Here is a 20877-nt window from a genome sequence, read left to right as displayed (position 1 = left end):
GGGGTAGAACATTTCACTGCATATCAATAATACAATCATTTTAAGACTTTAAAATTTTGAATTGTGTGAATTTAACACCTACTTAAAATAACATATATTTTTAAAATATCCTTCAATCTCTTTAAAACTTTTTGAAATTTTCCCTTTTAAAAATGATCAGGGATTTTGTTTATCTTTTCAAAGAATCAGCTCCTGGATTTATTGATCCTTTGAACTGTTCTTTTAGCCTCTGTCATTTAATTCTGTTCTAATCTGGATTACTTTCTTCTTTCTGCTCACTCTGGGCTTTGTTTGTTGTTGTCCCTCTAGTTCTTGTAGATGGAAGTTTAGGTTGTTTGTTTGAAAGTTTTCTTTTTTTTTTTTTTTTTTACGTAGGCCTGTATTGCTATGAACTTCCCTCTCAGGGCTGCCTTTGCTGTGTCCCATATGTTTGGGGCTGTTGTGTATTCATTTTCATTTGTTTCCAGAAACTTTTTGATTTCTTCCTTGATCTCATTATTAACCCATTCATTGTTTAATAGTATGCTATTTAGTCTCCATGAATTTGAATGTTTTTGAGTGTTTTCCTTGAGGTTGGTTTCTAGTTTCAAGCCATTGTGTCTGAGAAAAATTCTTGATATGATTCCAATTTTTTTGTATTTATTAAGGCTTGTTTTGTGTCCTACCATGTGGGCAAAGGACCAGAACAGACACTTTTCCAAGGACATACAGAGGACACATAGACAAGTGAAAGAATGCTCAATATCACGAGCCATCAGAGAGATGCAAATTAAAATCACAATGAGATACCACTTCACACCAGTCAGAATTGCCATCACAACCAAATCAAGAAACAAGTGCTAGCAAGAATGCTGGGAAAAGGGAACCTTTGTGCACTATTGGTGGGAATGAAGACTGGTACAGGCACTGTGGAAAATAGTATGGAATTTGCTCAAAAAACTAAAGATGGAACTAAGTTTTGATCCAGTAATCTCACTGCTAGGATTATACCCTAAGAATTCTTTTTTTTTTTAAGATTGTATTTATTTATTTTTAGAGAGGGAAGGGAGGGAGATAGAGAGAGAGAGAGAGAGAAACATCAATGTGCAGTTGCTGGGGGTTATGGCCTGCAACCCAGGAATGTACCCTAGCTGGGAATGGAACCTGGGACACTTTGGTTCCCAGCCCACGCTCAATCCACTGAGCTATGCCAGCCAGGGCTGGATTATACCCTAAGAATTCTGAATCACCAATTCAAAAGAACCTATTCACCCCAATGTTCATAGCGACATTATTTACAATACCCAAGTTCTGGAAACAGCGTAAGAGCCCATCATTAAATGAGTGGATCAAAAAACTGTTGTACATTTACACAACAGAATACTACACAGCAGAAGGGTTGAAGGAACTCCTACCCTTTTCAACAGCATGGATGGAACTGGAGAATATTATGCTAAGTAAAATAAGCCAGGTGGCAAAAGACAAATACCATATGACCTCACCTATAAGTGGAACCTAATAAACAAAACAAACAAGCAAAATAGAACCAGAGACATGGAAATAAGGAACAAACTGCCAGTGACCAGAGGGGTGGAGAGAGAGGGATAACAGGGAAAGAAGGGGAAGGGTCTAGTCCAGGAATATGTATAAAGGACCCATGGTAACAGACAACAGGGTCGGGGCTGACTGAGGGAGCAGGGGTGTGGGCGAGGCAGGGGAGAATTTGAGACACCTGCAATTCAACAATAAAAAAATAAAAAAATTTTTAAATTACAAAATAAAAATGATCAAGGAAATGCAAATTAAAACCACAATGAGGTATTACTTCACACCTTTCAGAAGAGCTACCAATAAATTAACAAACAACAAGTGCTGGCAAGGATGTGGAAAAAGGGAACCCTTGTGCACTGTTAGTGGAATTGTAAGCTGGTGTAGCCACTATGAAAAATAGTATGGAAATTCTTCAAAAAATTTAAAACAGAGCTGCCATTCAACCCAGCAATACCACTGATGAGTATCTATCCAAAGAAAATGGAGATGCTAATTTAAAAAGACATATACATCCCAATGTTCATTAGAACATTCCTTACATACAAGAACCAACATATGGAAGAAACCTAGGTGTCCACTGATAGATGCTGGATAAGAAGATGTGGTATACACATATATATATATTAGAATATTACTCAACCATAAACAAATGCAATCTCACCATTTGTAACAACATAGATATTTCTACAATGTATTATGAACAAATACTGTATAATTACATTTTTACATCAAATCTAAAGAAACAAAACAAATGAATGAAGAAAAAAAACAGAAACAGACTCACTCACAGACACAGAGAAGAGAACAAATTGATGGTTGCCAGAGATGGGGAATGGGCAAAAAAGGTAAAGGGGACTAAGATGTACAAACTTCCAGTTATAAAATAAATAATGGGGATGTAATGCACAGCACAGGGAATATCGTCAACAACATCATAACAACTTTGTCCAGTGAGACATGGCTACTACACTTATCTTGGTATTCAGTTTATAATTTATATAAATGTTCAATCACTGTGTTGTACACCTGAAACTAATATAATATATTAACTATAATTAAAAAATAAAAGCAGACATCTGATATATCCACTTTTTTTTGTGGACATGATATTGCTGGATCTTTATTTTTCTATATGAAAATATCAGTCATTGTATCAGTGAGTTTCATCTGTTAGTATTTTTCATAGTCACTTATTATGTGTTAATTCATCATTAACACTTACTTATTTCTGCCACCTTAATTCCTGTTCTCTATTTTCAAATGTTTCTTCTTTTTTCTCTACTATTTTCCATTGAATGGGTCAAAGTTACTTCTGCAAGCTGTGAAGTTTGTGTTCTATTTTTCTTCTTCTTGTGGTTATTCCTAACTTATTAGAACCCATGCTTAGCTTTGGTTTTCTCCATCAATTTCTAAATTTAATCAATAGCTGTATCTCCTTTGTGAAAGACACTAACCACTTGGCATGCTTTTACTCCTTCTGGTCCCTCACCCTCCACCATTCCATCAGTTTTTCATATTCTAGAACTTGATACTTTTTTTTCCCTTGGGACATAGCTTATTTAGACAATAAATCTTACTAAATGGCTTACTCTCCAGTAATTCTCATATCAAGTATCTTCTCTGGAGTTGTTCATCATTTTGTTGGAACACTTTCTCTCAGGATGTTTATAAGTTATGTCTGTGTGTAGTATACCTTCTGAGGGATTTCATGCCAAAAAAAAATCTTTATTTTGCTTCACATTTCAAGGAGAGTTTAGTTAGATATAAAAGTCTAGATTCAAATTTCTTTTAAAAACATACTTTGGAAATATTACTCTAGTGTTGCTATTAAAAAGGTAAATGTGAATTTAATTCTTATTCCTTCATAGATGACCTACTTCTGTCTCTCCAGAATTGTTTCCTTTTTTAAAATTTCACTTTGGATGTCAGTGAGTTGATATTTTCCCTTGTTGGATACACAATAAGTTCATTCAATCTTTTTCTAATTGTGGGGAAATTTTAATTAGCAGTACTTCAAGTATTTAACTTCTGTTTAATTTTTTCTCTTTTAGGGGCCCTATTAATCATATGTTGATAGTTACTCTAATTTTTTACCCTTTAATATTTCTCTAATTTTTCTAGTTCTTTGTTTCTTATTAATGCCTCTGGGAATGTTTCAAAACCCACTCCATCTCATTAATTTACTCATCAACTGCATTTATTCAACCCAGGAATATTTTTTATTTCTATTATATCTGATTGGTTCTTTTTTATAACTTGTTATCCCTGTTTAATGTTTCTAATGCCCTCCTATATGCTCTTGAGAATACTTATTGGGATTATTATAAATTCTTGTTGCTCTAGCTCATCAGTTCCACTCCCTCTGGAATTAGTTGTTCGGTTTGTGATCCCTGCTTTCCAGTGTTTTACGTCAGTGTTCATCAGATGTCTCTCTATTTTTCCTTTTCCTTTTGGAGTATTGGCTACAGTTTTTACATTATGTTCTCATTTCCATCCATATCCCATTTTGCTTCAGAGGATTCTCCAGAATTAGACTCAACAGAGGAAAGCCACAATTTTTCTTTCAGTTCCCCACCTCAACTCTCCCATAACATAAACTAGTCTTACTGCCCCCATATGTAGTCTGATTTGACCTGGTTGTCTCTTCATGTTAAGTAGAATTAGACTATGTCACAAGATCACCAAACATTTTCCATTTGTTTATGGAAAGAGTTATAGTTTTCTAGGGGTATGGGAGGTATAATAATGGCTCAGAATGGCAGATAACTATGAAAAATATAATTATTTCCAAAATTTGCTGGAACCTTAATATTGTGTGATTGTTGCAGTGAATCTTATTTTTCCTTCCTCTTCATAGACCTGTATAACATAATTTTGTATTTCAAAATTATCAAAATTTTGTTTTGAGGATTTCTTAACTAAACCCTATCAAATCCCCAAGATGGGTTTTACAAAACTTGTTTGGTTACTGCTGATCTAATAATATAATAGAAATTGGTTTGGTATGCTCTGCAGAAGTATTTGCCTTGTTTCCATGTTCTTGCTACATCAATATTTGTATCTCGCCAGACACCTGTATAGATGTCTAGCCTTTTCTTTTGATTTGATATTTATTTATTCAACAAATATTCACTGAACACTTGCCATACTATTGTTCTAATCACCAGGTGCCCTGCAAGAAGGGCACAGTCCCTGCCTTCACAGAGCATTACAGTCCAACAGACTCTAGAGTGAATGTAGGTTCTGTTAGAGCAGAGTGCTTCTGTGTTGTTTTCCAGTGTATCCCAGGTACCTAAACAGTGTACATATCAGGTCAATGATAAATAAGCAAATGTTGACATTAATTACAGCTGTGTTAAGCATTATGGAGAGAAAATACAGGTGTTGTGGAGTGTATAAGCAAGAGGCCTTACCTTCTGTAGGGGAGCACATAGAACTAGTTCTCCAACTGATAGAGCTATCTCTTTAAAGTGGTTTTTGCAGGCTCACTTAAACAATCAGTATCTATTTCCTGTTCAGGCCACCCCCCTATTATACATGGAGGCTTGAACCACCTTGGATGTTTCAATAATTGATTTCTATAAATGAATGACTAGACAAATTGCTTAGTAATACCCTATGCTTATAGAAATAAAAGAAAAATCACAGTTTAATAATGAATATTTGTATTTCTTGCTTCTTGCCTGCCCACTCACCCACCACATTTTCTTTTCTAACTTGCAGCTGAAGGAGCTTCTATGCACCCTTGTGATGATACATACTGTGGACCTTTCCCAGAATCTGAACCAGAAGTAAAAGCTGTAGCTAACTTCCTTCGAAAACACAAGAAGCACATTAGAGCTTACCTCTCCTTTCATGCATATGCTCAGATGTTGCTGTATCCCTATTCTTACAAATATGCAACAATCCCCAATTTTAGCTGTGTGGTAAGTATTTGACCTCTACACCTGTGTGCTAGGTTTCATGCTTTTCTAATGCTATGATGATGCTAAATAGTCATGAAAATAGCAAACATATATTGTGTTTATTCTAATCAACATTTTATGTTTAGTAGCTCATTTACTGTTATATAAGGTGAAAAACTATTCCTATCTCCATTTTACCAAGGAGGAAACTGAGACCTAGACAAATTAAATACTAATTAGACTAAGAACACACAGCTACTAAGTGTCACAGCCAAGATGCAACCCCAAATCCAGCTCCAGTGCTGTTGCTTTTAACCACTGTGCTCCGCTGCTTCTCAGATGTGATCCTTTCAAACCTATTTACATTCTTACCAGAGGTTATACAGAAAATGTCAGGATGGATTTGGTATTACAGCTTCAGTCACATGTGCAGAGTTATGATTAACTTTATTGAATAAATAATTGCTCATAAATTATGGTCTGACTCTCATTAATTAAAAGAAAGTTTTAATTTATAAGTGCTATTTGCTTAATGCTACTAAGTCTCTGGGCATGTATCTGACAAGTTAGTGCTGAGAATCAACAGCCTTTCTGGCATAAGATTACTTAAAAATGAAAAAGTAGTGTTCCTTTCTCTCTTCATCTCAGTAGCCTACCAAGCTATCCATTATGGGCATAATTCCTTCTAAAGGGGGCCTTGTTCAGAGCCTATAGTATCTAAAGGCCTATTAAGTTCAAAACCAGAACAAACCAATGTATAGTGCTAGAGGTGAGGAACAAGGAGAGTGCAGTGCTTGAGAATAGGCTTGGGAGGGCTCTTGGGTTGCTTTCCATGTTCTGTTCCTTGACCTGGATGGGATTACACAAGGATGTGCAATTTGTGATTATTCATTGAGCTATAAATTTAAAATCTGTATAGTCTTCTGTATGCATGTTATACTTAAATTTAAAAGGTTTTATAAAAGAGAATTATCTCCTTTCTCTCTATACCTTAAACTCTAAGTCCTGTGCCAGTTGCTTGGGGTTTTAGGAATTCCTGAGCTAGAGGCTCAGGACTGGAAGGAATAGGGAACATGAAGAAGTCAAGAGAAGGCCTGGGGGAAGGTTTCCATCTGAAAGAAGAAGTATGTTCTTGGCATTCCTAGCAAGAATTCTGAGCAAATTCTCTCTCTTGAGAAATATTGTGAATGAGGCTCTGGCCAGGTAGCTAGCTCAGTTGGTTAGAGCATTGTCCCAGTATGTCAAGGTTGTGGGTTCAATCCCTAGTCAGGGCATGTATAAAAATCAACCAATGAATGCATAAGTAAGGGGAACAACAAGTGGACATTTCTCTCCCTTCCTCTCTCTCTCTAAAATAAAAAAAAATAAAAATTTTGGAAAGAAATACCATGAATGTGGTTGTTGATTTGACAGTGCTCTTCTTTAGCTACTCCAAGAGTCAGACAGGAATTTTGTTGTCATTGGTGTTGGTCTGGTACCCTAACCACCTTGTTTCACAATGTTTCTACAGGCAAACATCCAGTCCTTTTTAAACTGGGCAGTGTCTGTTAATGGAATCACAAAACATTATATGGAGTATGCACTACATTAAAACTATTACATGAAAATTCATCTTCCCACTAGGAATGAAGCCTATTTTCTTTTTGCCTTGGGTTTGAGGATATGGTATAAAGAGTAGGTTAGTTTTTCAACCAAAGATAAATTGTGCTTTCAAGGGGCACTGGACAATGTTGGAGACATTTTTTATTGTCATAATAGGTTTAGGGGATGCTATTGACATCTAGTGAATAGAAGTCAAGGATTCTGCTCACCATCCTACAATACACAGGACAGCCTCCCACAGCAAAGAATTGTTCAGTCCAAACTGTTGGCAGTGCCACTGTTGAGAAATCCTGTTGTTGGGTTACATATCAGCAAAATCACTGAAACCAGGATTACAACTCTCAGAAGCTAGGTAGTCTCTGAATGTCAACTGGAAACCATTAAATTTTATTAAAATTGTTCAAAAGCATTCCATCAGTATGTAGGAGTCTAAGTTTCTGCTAACATTTTCAAGTCATTCATTAGGTTGCTTTAAATATTGAAATATTTAAATTAAAAATATATTCCTTTCTTGGCTGAGGTCTGATAAGTGAAGCCTGGGCCCTTCTGGACAATTGGAAAGAGAAGGAAATGGAGAAAATAGGAAGCACTTAAATTCTCTCAAGTAGGTGTCTAGCTGTGCCAACTGGAAAAATAATTCTGTAAGAACACTTGCTGAAGTTTCAGTTTTTTGTGGAAGGATATATCTGAACCTCTTATCCACATGCACCCGCACCAAGGGGAAGAAGTGCAGTGAGTTGAAAAGCCTAAAACCATGCGGATGTTTTACGTAAATAGACAGTGGATATATTTTTATTTTCTTAATAGATTTTTCCCCTTGGGTTCAGTCACCTGAAATAATGATGAACAAAAGTCTCTGCACCAGCAGAATGCAGTAATCTCTTAAATGTAGAAATAGCTGCCCTCACTATAGAATATTTCTGTGACCATTGGATATGGTGTTGAAATATTAGAAACTTCTCCATAAAGATACCTCATGATGGTGTTTACATTCCTTTTCTGTTGGCTCCCGAGAGGAAAATGTCATCATCATTGAAATCAATAATAAATTGTCTGCCAGGTTCTGGAGCCTGGTCCCTGAATATCCACAAAGGGCGGCATTTGCTACAAGTACTGTTTGATGCCTCCCTGAGGTAAGTGAGGATGGTAAGATGAAGCTGTGTCTAATACACAGCCCCTATCGCCCGGAGTGCTTCAACTGACACACTTAAATTATTCATGGGCAAATTGAAATGGGAGCATTGTATACTGGTTTCAACATACTTCTTTGCTTCCCACTGGACATACAATACTTCTCTAGCTCCTTACTGAAATGTGTACTTTTATACCACTTGAAATGTCTTCAGGAGTAGTCAGTATCATTCCAGTTCATGTTAGAATACTTACTTTTTAGGATTTTGACTGTGTTGAATATTTTTTCTGGTTTAGGCTTTGGTAGGAAGACTTTCACCTCAATATTTCTACATCTTGGAACTACTAGCTAGCTCTGTCAGAAGCATATGTAACTTCAGAAGTCATGGAGCATTTTGAAATTGTTCCCATTCTCATTAGGGATAAACACGTACCATAAGACAAGTCATTTTTACTGAATTAAAGAGCTTCTTAATTGATCCACATGTCTTTTAAATACCTTGTACATCACCACTGAAGTATGTACTTACGGATCGATAAGATTATGTTGATACTGTTGCTGGCCTATGCTCATTCAACATTGATGCAAAACATATTGATTAAGCATCTATTATGTACAGGTACATGGCTAAATACTGAGAGGGGCCCTGCCCTATCAAGTACTTTGTAATTTATGGAAATAGGTGTCCCTGAACTAATGTGAAGAAGACAGAATTCTACATCAGCACCAGAAGATATGAGTACTTATCCCCTCATCCCAACTCAATCCGCCTTGCTGGGTAACCCCAGCCTGCCCATTTAACTTCTCTGAGACTTTCCTCATCTGTAAAATGGAAATATTACTGATTACTGGCTTGTTGTGAAGATCAATTGAAGGAAATGTGTTCTAAAACATATTGCAAAATGCAGCATGTGACAAAGAGTAACCTAACATTATTAGATATGGCTATTAACTAATGTGTCTATCCTTATTCTTCAAATTAATGACTGATAATGATCAAACAACATGCCAGTGTTTCCAAAGGTTTCAATGCAATGATGTAAGTGGTATGATTTCTCCATTTTTCCCTCACAGGAATCTGCAGCTTATAAAGCTGTGAATGCACTTCGATCAGTATATGGGGTACGGTACAGATATGGACCCGCCTCCAGCACATTGTGTAAGTTTCCTGTGCATGTTATGTTGGAGTCATTTCTTGAACCAATATCCTGTATAATGACTTCCCTTTAAAAAAGAGAGAGAATGAGTGTCCCCCACTAAAGTGAATTTTTTGACTACCACATTAGCCAAGGAAGATGAAAGGAGTTTATATCTGATTATTTTTACACTGCTTGACAAAAATCACTGTACAAATTTAAATAAGTTTGAAGCAGAGAATATTTTAGTCATATAGTAATAACTATAAAGTTGAACTGAGCTCTTATGTCAGTATAAAATACCAAAATAGGCTCTTTAAGCAATTCTAAGTACTATAAGCCTGGAAATAGGCCTTGAGGAAATCACGAAGTAATGTTTCAGCCTGAAAAGAGCTTCCCTTTTATTCTTTTCCCCCACTATTCTTGTTATGAAATTCCATTTCTTACATAACATCTTCAGCTGAATTTCCCCTTAAAAGGTGATTGAAATATTTCTTACATAAAGTACATATTTTAATTAAGAACAATTGGGTACATGGAAAGAACTTGGACAACGAATCGGGAGACATAGGTTCTAGTCGTAATTCTGCCACTAGTCAGGATGCAATCCTGGCCAAGACGTCAGTCCTGGGCTGTAGTATCCACAACTGTTAAATGAGAAATCAGATTAGATCATGTCCCACAGCCTTCCAAACTCTAGTGAAAAATCCTAAATATTTATGAATATTATGAATGTTTATGTATGCATGCTAAGTTATGCACACATATAGGTCAAGTGTATGTGTACAGATAGTGATATCCAATTATGCTTTATAGTGGGGTAGCAAATTCTTCCTGATGTCTTTAATGTACCTATTATTATGTTCATAACTGTTTACTTTCTTCAGCCTTCAAAAGAAGAGCTTGGTTTGTCAATTAACACTACTTATCAAGTAAGTTTATCCTAGTAATGACTATGTCTTAAGTATCAGAACTTTTTTCAAACTCCACAATCAGTGGTCTCATGCTGATCTTTTTAGAAATGCTTTTCAATAAAGCCACCATGAAAGGGGGAATGTAGTATTTAAAAAATCACATTACAGACTTCTAGTCAAGATGGCGAAGTAGGTAAACGATTTGCTCACCTCCTCTCATGACCGCATCAAATTACAACTAAATTACAGAACAACCATCCTTGAGAGAAAACTGAAGATTAGCTGAAGAGAAGTCCTATAACTAAGGATATAAAGAAGAAACCACTTGGAGACTGGTAGGAGGAGTGGAGACACAAGATGGGCTGGTCCCACACCCAGGTATGGAGGTTACAAGTCAGGAAGGATATCCTGGCTGCAGAGGCCACTGCTGGAGGTGAGGGTCCCCGGCCCACACTGGACTCCACAGCCTGGAGCACCTGTGCCAAAAAGAGGAGCCCCCACAACATATGTCTGTGAAAATCAGCAGGGACCTACCTGTCCAGGTGATACAGAGAACTGCCGCAGGCCCAGACATCCTCTTAAAGAGCCCAAACACAGACTCACTGACAGACACTCACAAACAAGGAAGGGACAGCAGCTGAAAAGCACCAGGGACTCATGGGGAGGAAATGAATTGACTGGCTTCTAGGCAAAGGCTAGAGGGGCAGCTCTCTCCAAGGACAGAAGTGCTGGCAGGTGCCGTGGTTCCTTTGTTGAACCCTACCCTAGCTTAGCCTGCATGTACACCCAGGCAACAAATCTGAGTCTCTACCAACCTGGCCAATACCACTTACCCCACCCTGGTAATTCCCTGAGACCCTGATGGAACTCACACACCAGCCCTAACCACTTCAAGTGGCTATTCCACACAAGTAGTCAGACTTGGCTCATACTGCAGACATTACTAAAATCTCTCAAAGGTCTACAAACCCAAAACAAGCAGTGGCTGGCCTCGGCATGCTCTGTATCTATTGTTAAGTGGTCCCAAGCCCACCGCTAGTGGCATCCAACCTCGATTCACAGCATAGTCTCTCCCAGGCACCTCCAAGCCCAGCACAGGCAGCTAGCAGTTGCAGATCACCTGAATAGACATTGAACCAAAGAAGACATACATAGACATGTGCAAAAATTCTCAACGTCACTAATCATCAGAGAAATTCAAATTAAAACCAAAATGAGATATCACCTCACACCTGTCAGAAAGACTGTCCTCAATAAATAAAGAAACAGCAACTGTTGACAAGAATGTGGAGAAAAGAAGATCCTCCTGCACTGTGGATGGGATTGCAAATTGGTGCAGCCACTATGGAAAACAGTATGGAGATTCTGCAAAAATAGTAAATTGTAACTACCATATAATCCAGCTATTCCACTTCAAGGTATTATCCAAAGAAACTTAAAAGACTAATTTGAAAAGATACGTGCATTCCAATGTTCACTGCAGCATTATTAACAATAGCAAAGATATGGAAGCAACCTGTGTCCATCAGTAGGTGGTCAGATAAAGAGGAGGTCACACACACCACACATAGGTGTATAATGGAATACTACTCAGCCGTAAAAAAGGAATGCAATCTTGCCATTTGCAACATGGATGGACCTAGAGGATATTATGCTAAGTAAAATAAGTTGGACAGAGAAAGACAAATACATATGATTTCACTTATATGTGGAATCTAAAAGACAAAATAAACAAAATAGAAACACACATAGATACAGAGAACAAACAGATGGTTGTCAATGAGAGAAAGTTTGGGGGCTGGATATAAAACAGGAAGGGTTTAAGAAGTACAAATTGTCCGTTACAAAATAGTCACAGGAATGTTAAGTACAGCATAGACAATGTAATCAACAATATTATAACAATATTGTAATTGTTCCAGGTTGATACTAGACTTATCAGAGGGGATCTGTTCATAAGGCATATAAATGTCTAACTACTATTCTGTAAACCTGAAACTAATATACTATTGAATATCAACTGTAATTGAAACATTTTTGTTAAATTTTGCCCTGGCTGGTGTGCCTCAGGGAATTGAGTGCCAGTCTACAAACCAAAGGGTTGCTGGTTCAATTCCCATTCAGGGCACATGCTTGGCTTGTGGGCCAGGTCCCCAATAGGGGGTACAAGAAAGGCAACCACACATTGATGTTTCTCTCCTTCTCATTCTCCCTCCCTTCCCCTCTGTCTAAAAATAAATAAATAAAATCATTTTTAAGAAAAAAGAAAAAAATTTTAAATTTAAATAATGGGGAAAATTACATTACCAATGAATACCCATCATATTAACAATTCTAAGACATTAATTTTTAAAAATCTTACACTTCACCTTTGCAGCTTGATATCAAGGCACAGTCATAGTCTGATATTTACCAAGAAGAACATGTTGCCATAGAAATTAGGCTGTCACATTACCACGAGCTAACTGTTGGCACATATTGTCTCTGACTTTGGCTCCCATGACTACTGTTTGTACTCTAACCCAAAGGGCCAATGAAGCCACAACCTCCCTTCTGTCATTAATGGAAGCCAAGGGAGCCTGAGAAACAGCAGAGTCATCTAACTGTCATAATAATTCTGTCTCTAACTTGTCCTGGTAAAAATAGCATAAAAAGTGGTATTATTTGAGTAGGTGAACATGCTCTGAAAATTTTAAAGTAATAGTATATTTCAGGCTAGACCATATAAATCTCAGAAGAAAAGTATAGAAAAGTATATCAAGATTCTTCTATGCAGCATGTAATCATTTATTCAAAAATTATTAAGAGCATGTGAGGCTGAAAATTACATTAGGGGTATAAAGATACAAAATAATATCAGCTATTGTAGGCTAAGCACACTAACTTAATTTTTACAACAACCCTAGGCAGTAAATATTATCATCCCTCTTTCAAAAGGGTCGACCGAGGCACAGAGCAGCCACAGATGGTGGGATTGGATATAGCCAAGCCCACAGTCCACCTCTGCTGCCTGCACTTTCAACTCTGCTGAAAAGCTGGAGCATGTGAGGTCACCAGAGTCAGAAGGAAAGAGCTGTCAGGAAGGACTGTCAACTAGGTTAAATGCTATTGAGATGTTGCAAATGGGATCTGGAGGAGAAGGAGGGAGAGATGAGGCCTGCTGTCACTGCTGACCTTCAAGAACATAGACAGGTAGAGACAAGAACCAGATTGAAAGTGACAGAGGATGTAGAAGGAACTATATATATCAATTCTCTTTTACAACAGGAAGGACAAGAGGATGGCATATAGAGGAATGATAGAACGGAAGTGCTGTATAAAAATGGTGCTTGAACATTTTGGGCAATGAAGCTGCAAATGGGGAGGGGCAGTTAATTAATGAAACAAAGGCCTGGAGAAGGGACCCACCCCCCAGCAGAGAAGACAGTGACATATGGTATCAAAAGATGACATGTGTAAAAGATGAGCAACATTTCTTCTTCTGAGCTAAAGGGGAGAAGTCAGAGAGCTGTGATGTCAGCAGAGGAGGTGATAAGCTAATTGCACTTTTGGAGTATGGGGACAGTGGGAATGTGAAGGGCAGGACTAGAAGAGAATGAGAAAAGTTCCATAAGTAGAGGTCTAGAAAAAGGAGCCTAGAGCTTCTTCGGGAACAGAGAAAGACTTCAGTGATTGGTATGAATTCATAGCAAAGACTTTCTCCAGCTACCTCACAAGGTGTGAAAGCGGAGAAACTGGGCCAGAGATTGAGAATTAGCAAAACCAAGGCAGAGAAAGGAATGGATGAGTCTTATTTGGGGTCTGGTGAGAAATTTAGTGAATTAATTAACCAGGGCCAGGTAGAGAGTAAAACGAAATTATAAGGCTGGGAAGAGTCTGTGAACTACAAACTTAAGCAAAGGCAAAAAACCAAGTTTATTAGGAATAAAAAAAAATAGGGAAAGTACAAGAAATGAGGAGGGTTTGGGGGAACAGAATTTCAATATTGTAGGCCTTGAAAGTGAAGAACTGAGTGATAAGAGGAAGAAAAGCCCACGGCACGGTTTTGGTGATGGGTGAATGAAGTGCAGGGGGAGACAAATATTGCTGGAGCTGAGGCTGAGAAATCTGAGGTCACTATGCTGGGAAAGAATCAACACGTAGACTAGGTCCTCACAGATGATGGTGGATACAGCTTATAAGGTCTATGAGCTCAATGCCAACAAACTACTGTTAAATCATTCTGGTTGATATGATGTTTATTGAAAGGACAGTGTAGCTTAGTAATATATACATTTATGAAAATTATACATACAGACTCTTTAGTGAAACTGATTTTTTTCTTTTTAACTTCTAGATGTGAGTTCTGGTAGCTCAATGGATTGGGCCTACAAAAATGGAATACCCTACACATTTGCTTTTGAACTACGTGACACTGGGCATTTTGGATTTTTACTCCCAGAGGCTCTCATCAAACCCACCTGTACGGAGACCATGCTCGCTGTGAAGAATATCACAGTGCACCTACTCAAGAAGTGTCCCTGATAGGACCTGAGGGTCAGGTCAACCGCCAGAGGAAAAGCTGATTTTGCACAAGAGCTACTTGACAATGGATGAAAATTGTTTTTAAAGAGAGGGGCAACTGCTTGGAGTAAATATATCTCTAGACTTTTAAAGGAATTTCCCATGCAATTCAACTCTCTGTGGTGATTTAAAAAATGGTAAAAAATAAATAAGAGCATAGCCTAGTTTTTTGTAAGCAAAAGCATTTATTTTATATCCCATTAGAGTCTCATTGGATTAAGGTGGGGGATATTTTCCAATTATTTTTGTCTCATGAAATGTACAAATTGAGAATGTCACTTCAGTAAATCACCTATTCTCAATTCAGATCTACCAATGATGTTCAATCACTTGGTTCTTTTAAAATGGCAACTTTTGAAATGGCAAGAACTATATTCCTTAATACAATAAATAAAAAATTTTTAAGACCTTGGAGTATTCACAGCTTTATCCCATGGTATTAGTGTACCATATATCTATAAAAATATAACAAAATAGAACACTTGTGTTTAGATTCTGAGAATAACACTTTTTAAAAATCATATTTTATTGATTATACTGTTACAGTTGGTCTGATTTTCCCCCTTTACCTCCCTCCACTCAGCACCTCTCACTTCCTCAGGCAATCCCCCTACCCTTAGTCATGTCCACAGGTCATGCGTGTAAGTTCATTGGCTACTCCCTTTCCTATACTGTACTCTACACCTCCATGGCTATTCTGTAACTACCTATTTGCACCTCTTAAGCCATTCACCTCTCACCCATTCTCCCACACCCATGGTCTCATCTCTTTATCTTTAATCTTTGGTATTAAATTATGATGTGTCTTGGGGAGGGCTTCTTTGCATCTGTCATGTTTGAGACTTTCTGTGCTTCCTGGATTTGCATGTCTATTTCCTTCACCAATTTAGGGAAGTTTTCTTTCATTATTCTTTCATACAGATTTCCAATTTCTTGTTCTTTCTCTTCTTCTTCTGGAACCCCAATGAAGCAAATGTTGGATTGCTTAAAGTTGTCCCACAGGCTGCTTACACTATCCTTGATTTTTTGGATCCTCTTTTCTTCTTGTTCTGATTGGTTGTTTTTTTTGCTTCCTTATGTTCCAAATCATTGATTTGATTCTCAGCTTCACCCACTCTACTGTTTTTTTCCCTGTAAATTGTTCTTTATTTCAATTAGTGTACTCTTTGCTTCTGACTGGATCCTTTTTATGCTGTTAAGGTCCTCACTAAGTTCCTTCAGCATCCCTGTAAACAGTATTTTGAACTCTGCATCTGATAGGTTGCTTATCTCCATTTCGTTTAACTCTTTTTCTGGAGTTTTGATCTGTTCTTTCATTTGGGCCATGTTTCTTTGTCTGCTCATTTTTGCCACCTCCCTGTGTTTGTTTCTATGTATTAGGTAGATCTGCTTTGAATCCATGTCTCAGTAGTGTGGCCTAATGTAGTAGGTGTCCTGTAGGATCTAGTTGCACAGTCTCCCCTATCACACAAGCTGGGTATTCAAGGTGCACCCTTAGTGTGGGGTGAGTACATCCTCCTCTTGTAGTTGAGACTTGGTTGCTGTTGGCAGATCAATGGGAGGAATTTACCTAGGCCAGTCAGCTGCAAGGATTGGCTGTGACCACTTACCACCAACCTCCAGGCTCCATGGAGGATCAGCTGTGCAGGAACGGAGTGGAGGTGCTGCAATGTGGTCTGTAGCTGTCTATTGAATGTACTGGCCCCTGGCATTTCCTGGGCGGGTAAAGCCAAGGTCAGCCCCCACCCGTGTTTTACCCAGGAGGCACCCTGCCTGAGTTATACAACAATCTGAGATGGCTAGTACTTGTGCTAGCCTTGGAGATTTCCAGGGGAAGCCAAGCTGTGAATCTAGGCAGCTAGTTCCTGGCCTGGGGCTCACTGAGGCCAGTTGTTGTCTGTTTTAGAGAATTTAGGAAGTTGTGAAGCATGAGCCAAGGCTATTCATATGGAAAAGCAGCTTGAGTGGGCCTGTAAATTGGGTGGGGCAGAGTCTCTGGGATCTCCAAGACAGGTCCAACAGTGTTAGCCAGGTTGATAGAATCTTAAAAAAGGCACCAGTCTGCAGGCTCGATGGGGGGAGATCCCAGAAAAGGGACAATAGCCGCTGCTCCCATTGATGCCAGACACCTCAACCTCCCCCTGCATGCCACTGGTGCCCCTCAAGCCACCACCCTGTCACTGGAGCCCAGAGGGAGTAAGTCTGAGTAGGTGAATCCATGTGTGGGTTCTTTAAGAGGAACTGCTTGGGGCTCCAGCAGTTTCTTCAACTGACTGAATCCCCAGTGGTTTTTGCAGCCAGAAATCGTGCAGATTTATCTTCCTGGCACTGGAACCCTGGGCTGGGGCATCTTGTGTGGGGCTGGGACTCCTTGCTCCTGAGATATCCCTCCCAAATTTTTATCCACCACATGTGGAAGTGGGACAAGCCCATTCCACATCTGCACACCTCCTACCATCTGGCTGAATGTGATTTAATTCCATAGTTGTCACACTTCCAATCAACTCAATTTCTGTCAGTTCTGAGTGATGGTTGTTCTATATTTTAGTTGTAATTTTGTTGTTACTGTGCAGAGGCAAGCCATGTCTACTACCTACACTGCCATCCTTACTGGAAAAGAAAAAAATACCACTTTCAAAATAGGAGAAAACATGAATTGAAGTGCCAGACACAGCATTAAGAGCTTTATGTAATAATCTCACATTATTCCTCAAATACTACAGTAGATACTACTATTATCCTCACTTTTCAAATAAGAAAATTGAGGTTTTGAAAGACAAAATATCTATCTGGACTGCTGGAAATAACTAAAACTTCTGGACAAAATGTAATTTTTTAGATCATCTGTGACACTCCAGACAAAAAAGTAAGGGAATCTCAGGCCAGGGACTGAGTGAAGGCAGGAACCTAGAAAGCTAAGTGGTGCACCATTATCCTGAGAGCATTTGTCACACCAGGTGAGTACCTACTAATTTTCACAGCTTTGTGGAGAATGAGAGCAGACAAAAAAGCCCAAGGCTCCTCTAAAGTGGAAAGTCTAATAGCAGATTCTTCCACAAGAATTCTGGGAATTCCAAGGATAAATTACAAATAACCCCCATACTACCTCCAATGGACCACATGGAAAATGAAAAATTTCATATTCTGGCAAAAATAAAGAGGGGGAAAATTGCCACTGAGAATTTGGAACCACACGTCAACCCTCACCAGGATTTGTGGCTCGAATTCAGCCTACAGGAATCCCCCTCTTTTCAAAAGTTCACTTTATACCACGTGGCTTTTACAAAAGACCTATGTTAGTACTCATTTTCACTAACCAAAAGAAATCTGAAGAGGATTTTCAAATAAAGATGAAAAGTGAACATAGCATTTTGTGTTTGTTTTGCATCATGAGCAGCCCCACGAAGCTCCTTCCCAAGGAGCCACACTCAACATCTCAGCCTCAAGCCACTAGACCTCTGAACTGTGTCTGTGATTATCTGTGCTTCATCTCCATTTATTCTGTGCATCCATTAGCAAGATGTGCCCTGAGGAAATCCCTTCTTTATTTAATGCCATTTCAGCTTTTGAAAGGTTCCATAGGAAGAAGCTACTTTTGAATAACTTGGGAAACCTACACCTAAATGGTCTGATAAAGCTCTAACCAAGAATTTAATTCAGATTAATCCCAGATTGGTTATATTCTCCAAGTATTTGGTAGGAGAAAATACAAATCCTCTCAAAGGATTTATCTGATGTATCATGAACACCAGGACAAAAGAGATAAGCTTAAAAACATTCAGAGAGGGGAAAAAAATGATCACAAAGGAATGAAGACTAGAGTAGCATGAAACTTCTCAACAGCACCACTGAAGCTTGAAAACTATTAAGAAATATATTGGAGTTTTGAGGACATTTTCTATCCTAAAAATCTACACCTAGCAAAACAATCAATGAAATGTCAGGGTAGAATATTTTTATAAAATTGAGGCCCTACCTTTCTCAGGAAACTTGTGAAGAACATGCTCTATCAAAATAAGGGAGTAAATCAACAGAAATAAGTAGGATCTCAGAAAATAAGAAATCCAACATAGGAGAAAGTCATGAAAAAAAATCTAAAGATAATGGTGAAGAGAAAATTCCCAATAACCACTGTATGTTGGGCTTACAGTAAAACTAACTTGGAACAGGAGGAGAACTGAAGACTTCAGACGAAATTCTCCAAGATGAAAATGAAACAGAACACAAACATGTTCAGAGGCAATATTTACTTACATCAGACAGTTTGGGTGTGAACTAGTAATAAAAGCACAGAAACAAAGGAAACAACAAATATATATATATATATATATATATATATATATATAATTGTTAACTTTGATAAAAACAATGAGTAATATAAGGGAAGAAATATAATCATAGTGTACCATGTGACTTAGCTATAAATAATATTTATATTAGAGTTAAATGTTAGCCCTAAATATTAATTTAACCAAAAACTATGATATAAATATATTGAAAGGACAGGAAGAAATAAATGTGTGTAAGGAGAGGAGGTATAGGATAGTTAAACCCTTATCTGCTGTAGCAGGAAGTCAATAGACAACACCTAAAACTGAAAAAAACAATCAAGAAATATCAGCATTTGCATTTAGTTTAGAAATAAGAAGGTAAATACTAGAAGAAATAATTTAAGAGATTATGAATTATTGAACTAATGAAAGTGGATCATGAGCAAGGAAGGATGGAGGAGAAGACTGCTGGTTTTAACATGAGACTTGTCATAATATTTGACTGGTTTTATTATTTTTAATCACACAAAGAGTATACTCCCCTTAAAGGAAGATCATTTTTTAATGACTCCCCAACAACTCACCATCCAGTTTTTGATGTTTATAACATATACATTGTTTCAGTTAAAAAATAAAAATTAAATTTAACAATAGTAAATGAGATTATATGTGGAATGCCTAACACAGAACCTAGAGTACCATAGACAAACAGGAAGTATTAATCCTCTCTATGTTCTATAAATCTAATTTATCTTTTTATCTTGTGGCTCCAGTTATGTGTTTTTAGGAACGGATCTCAGGTAGGTTTGACACTCAGTCCTGCGTAGGAATAGTACACCTGGGAATTTAAACTTTAATTCATCCCATCAAGCAGTAAATGCTCAGAAATGATCAGGAATGGAGGGTTGTATAGCTAGTTATTTCTACCCATGGAACAGGCAAAAGCCAAAGTGCTCAGAACAACCAGAAGGACTGGAAGTTCATGAAGACTTCCGATACTGGGAAAGTGCTGCTTGTCAAAGGACCTAACAAAGATGCACACAACTGACTGGTGTCATCTGGTGGCCTTCATGGACCACTGAGGCCAGGAAGCTTTTCCCTTTGATTGGGAATGAGCTGCAGAGCCCCTGCTCTGATTGCTGTCTGGGTCCAGATCCTTTGCTGGTGTATACTTATGTCTTCCGTCAAACATTATCACCCCTGTAACAAACAAACAAGAATCAACTCTTGAAATAAGAATTTACAGATAACCCCCAAAATTCATTTTTTATATATTTTTTAAAGATTTTATTTATTTATTTTTAGACAGAAAGGATGTGAGGGGGAAAGAGAGGAAGGGAAACATCAATGTGTGGTTGCCTCTCATTGCCCCCTACTGGGGAACTGGCCTGCAACCCAGGCATGTACCCTGACTGGGAATCAAACCAGCAATGCTTTGGTTCTCAGGCCAGCACTCAATCCACTGAGTCACACCAGCCAGGGCTCATTTTTTATATTTTTAATTTCCATCTATTCTATGCCCTATGTAATAAAATCTGTCAGTAAGTTAGCATCAATAACTTAAATTTATATTATTTTATTTTTTCTTGCCCTTCATATAGCATAGATTCTAAAAATATTTTTTCAAACTCAAAATGAGGACAACAGAAAATCTGAATAATCCACAAATTAGCTGGGCATATAGTTTCCTTATTATCACATACAGATTTGAGATAAAATTTGCCTCGATGAAGCTCATGTAAATTATTTTCACATTTTAGTAACACTATATATTTAAGGCTCAAATTCTATAAGTGGGTATTTTAATATTTATAGGCTAATCTT

The 20877-nt window shown here is 37.8% G+C and overlaps 1 protein-coding gene and 1 long non-coding RNA gene across 2 annotated transcripts in view; one reads left to right on the top strand and one right to left on the bottom strand.

The window, feature by feature from the left end:
- Positions 1–14743, top strand: part of CPA6 (carboxypeptidase A6) — a 250032-nt gene extending 235289 nt beyond the window's left edge. The window contains exons 9-11 of the mRNA XM_045861448.1: positions 5254–5456; positions 9244–9328; positions 14556–14743. Coding sequence (XP_045717404.1) covers positions 5254–5456; positions 9244–9328; positions 14556–14743 — 476 coding nt within the window. The remainder of the gene's footprint in view (positions 1–5253; positions 5457–9243; positions 9329–14555) is intronic.
- LOC123833311 overlaps positions 1–20877 on the bottom strand; it is a 56104-nt gene that overhangs the window by 23526 nt on the left and 11701 nt on the right. The gene's annotated exons all lie outside the window — the stretch shown is intronic.

This window comes from Phyllostomus hastatus, unplaced genomic scaffold, assembly GCF_019186645.2.
Source record: "Phyllostomus hastatus isolate PE091 unplaced genomic scaffold, TTU_PhHast_1.1 phas_scaffold_21, whole genome shotgun sequence".
NCBI lineage: Eukaryota > Metazoa > Chordata > Mammalia > Chiroptera > Phyllostomidae > Phyllostomus > Phyllostomus hastatus.
This window is presented reverse-complemented; position numbering and strand designations above follow the sequence as displayed.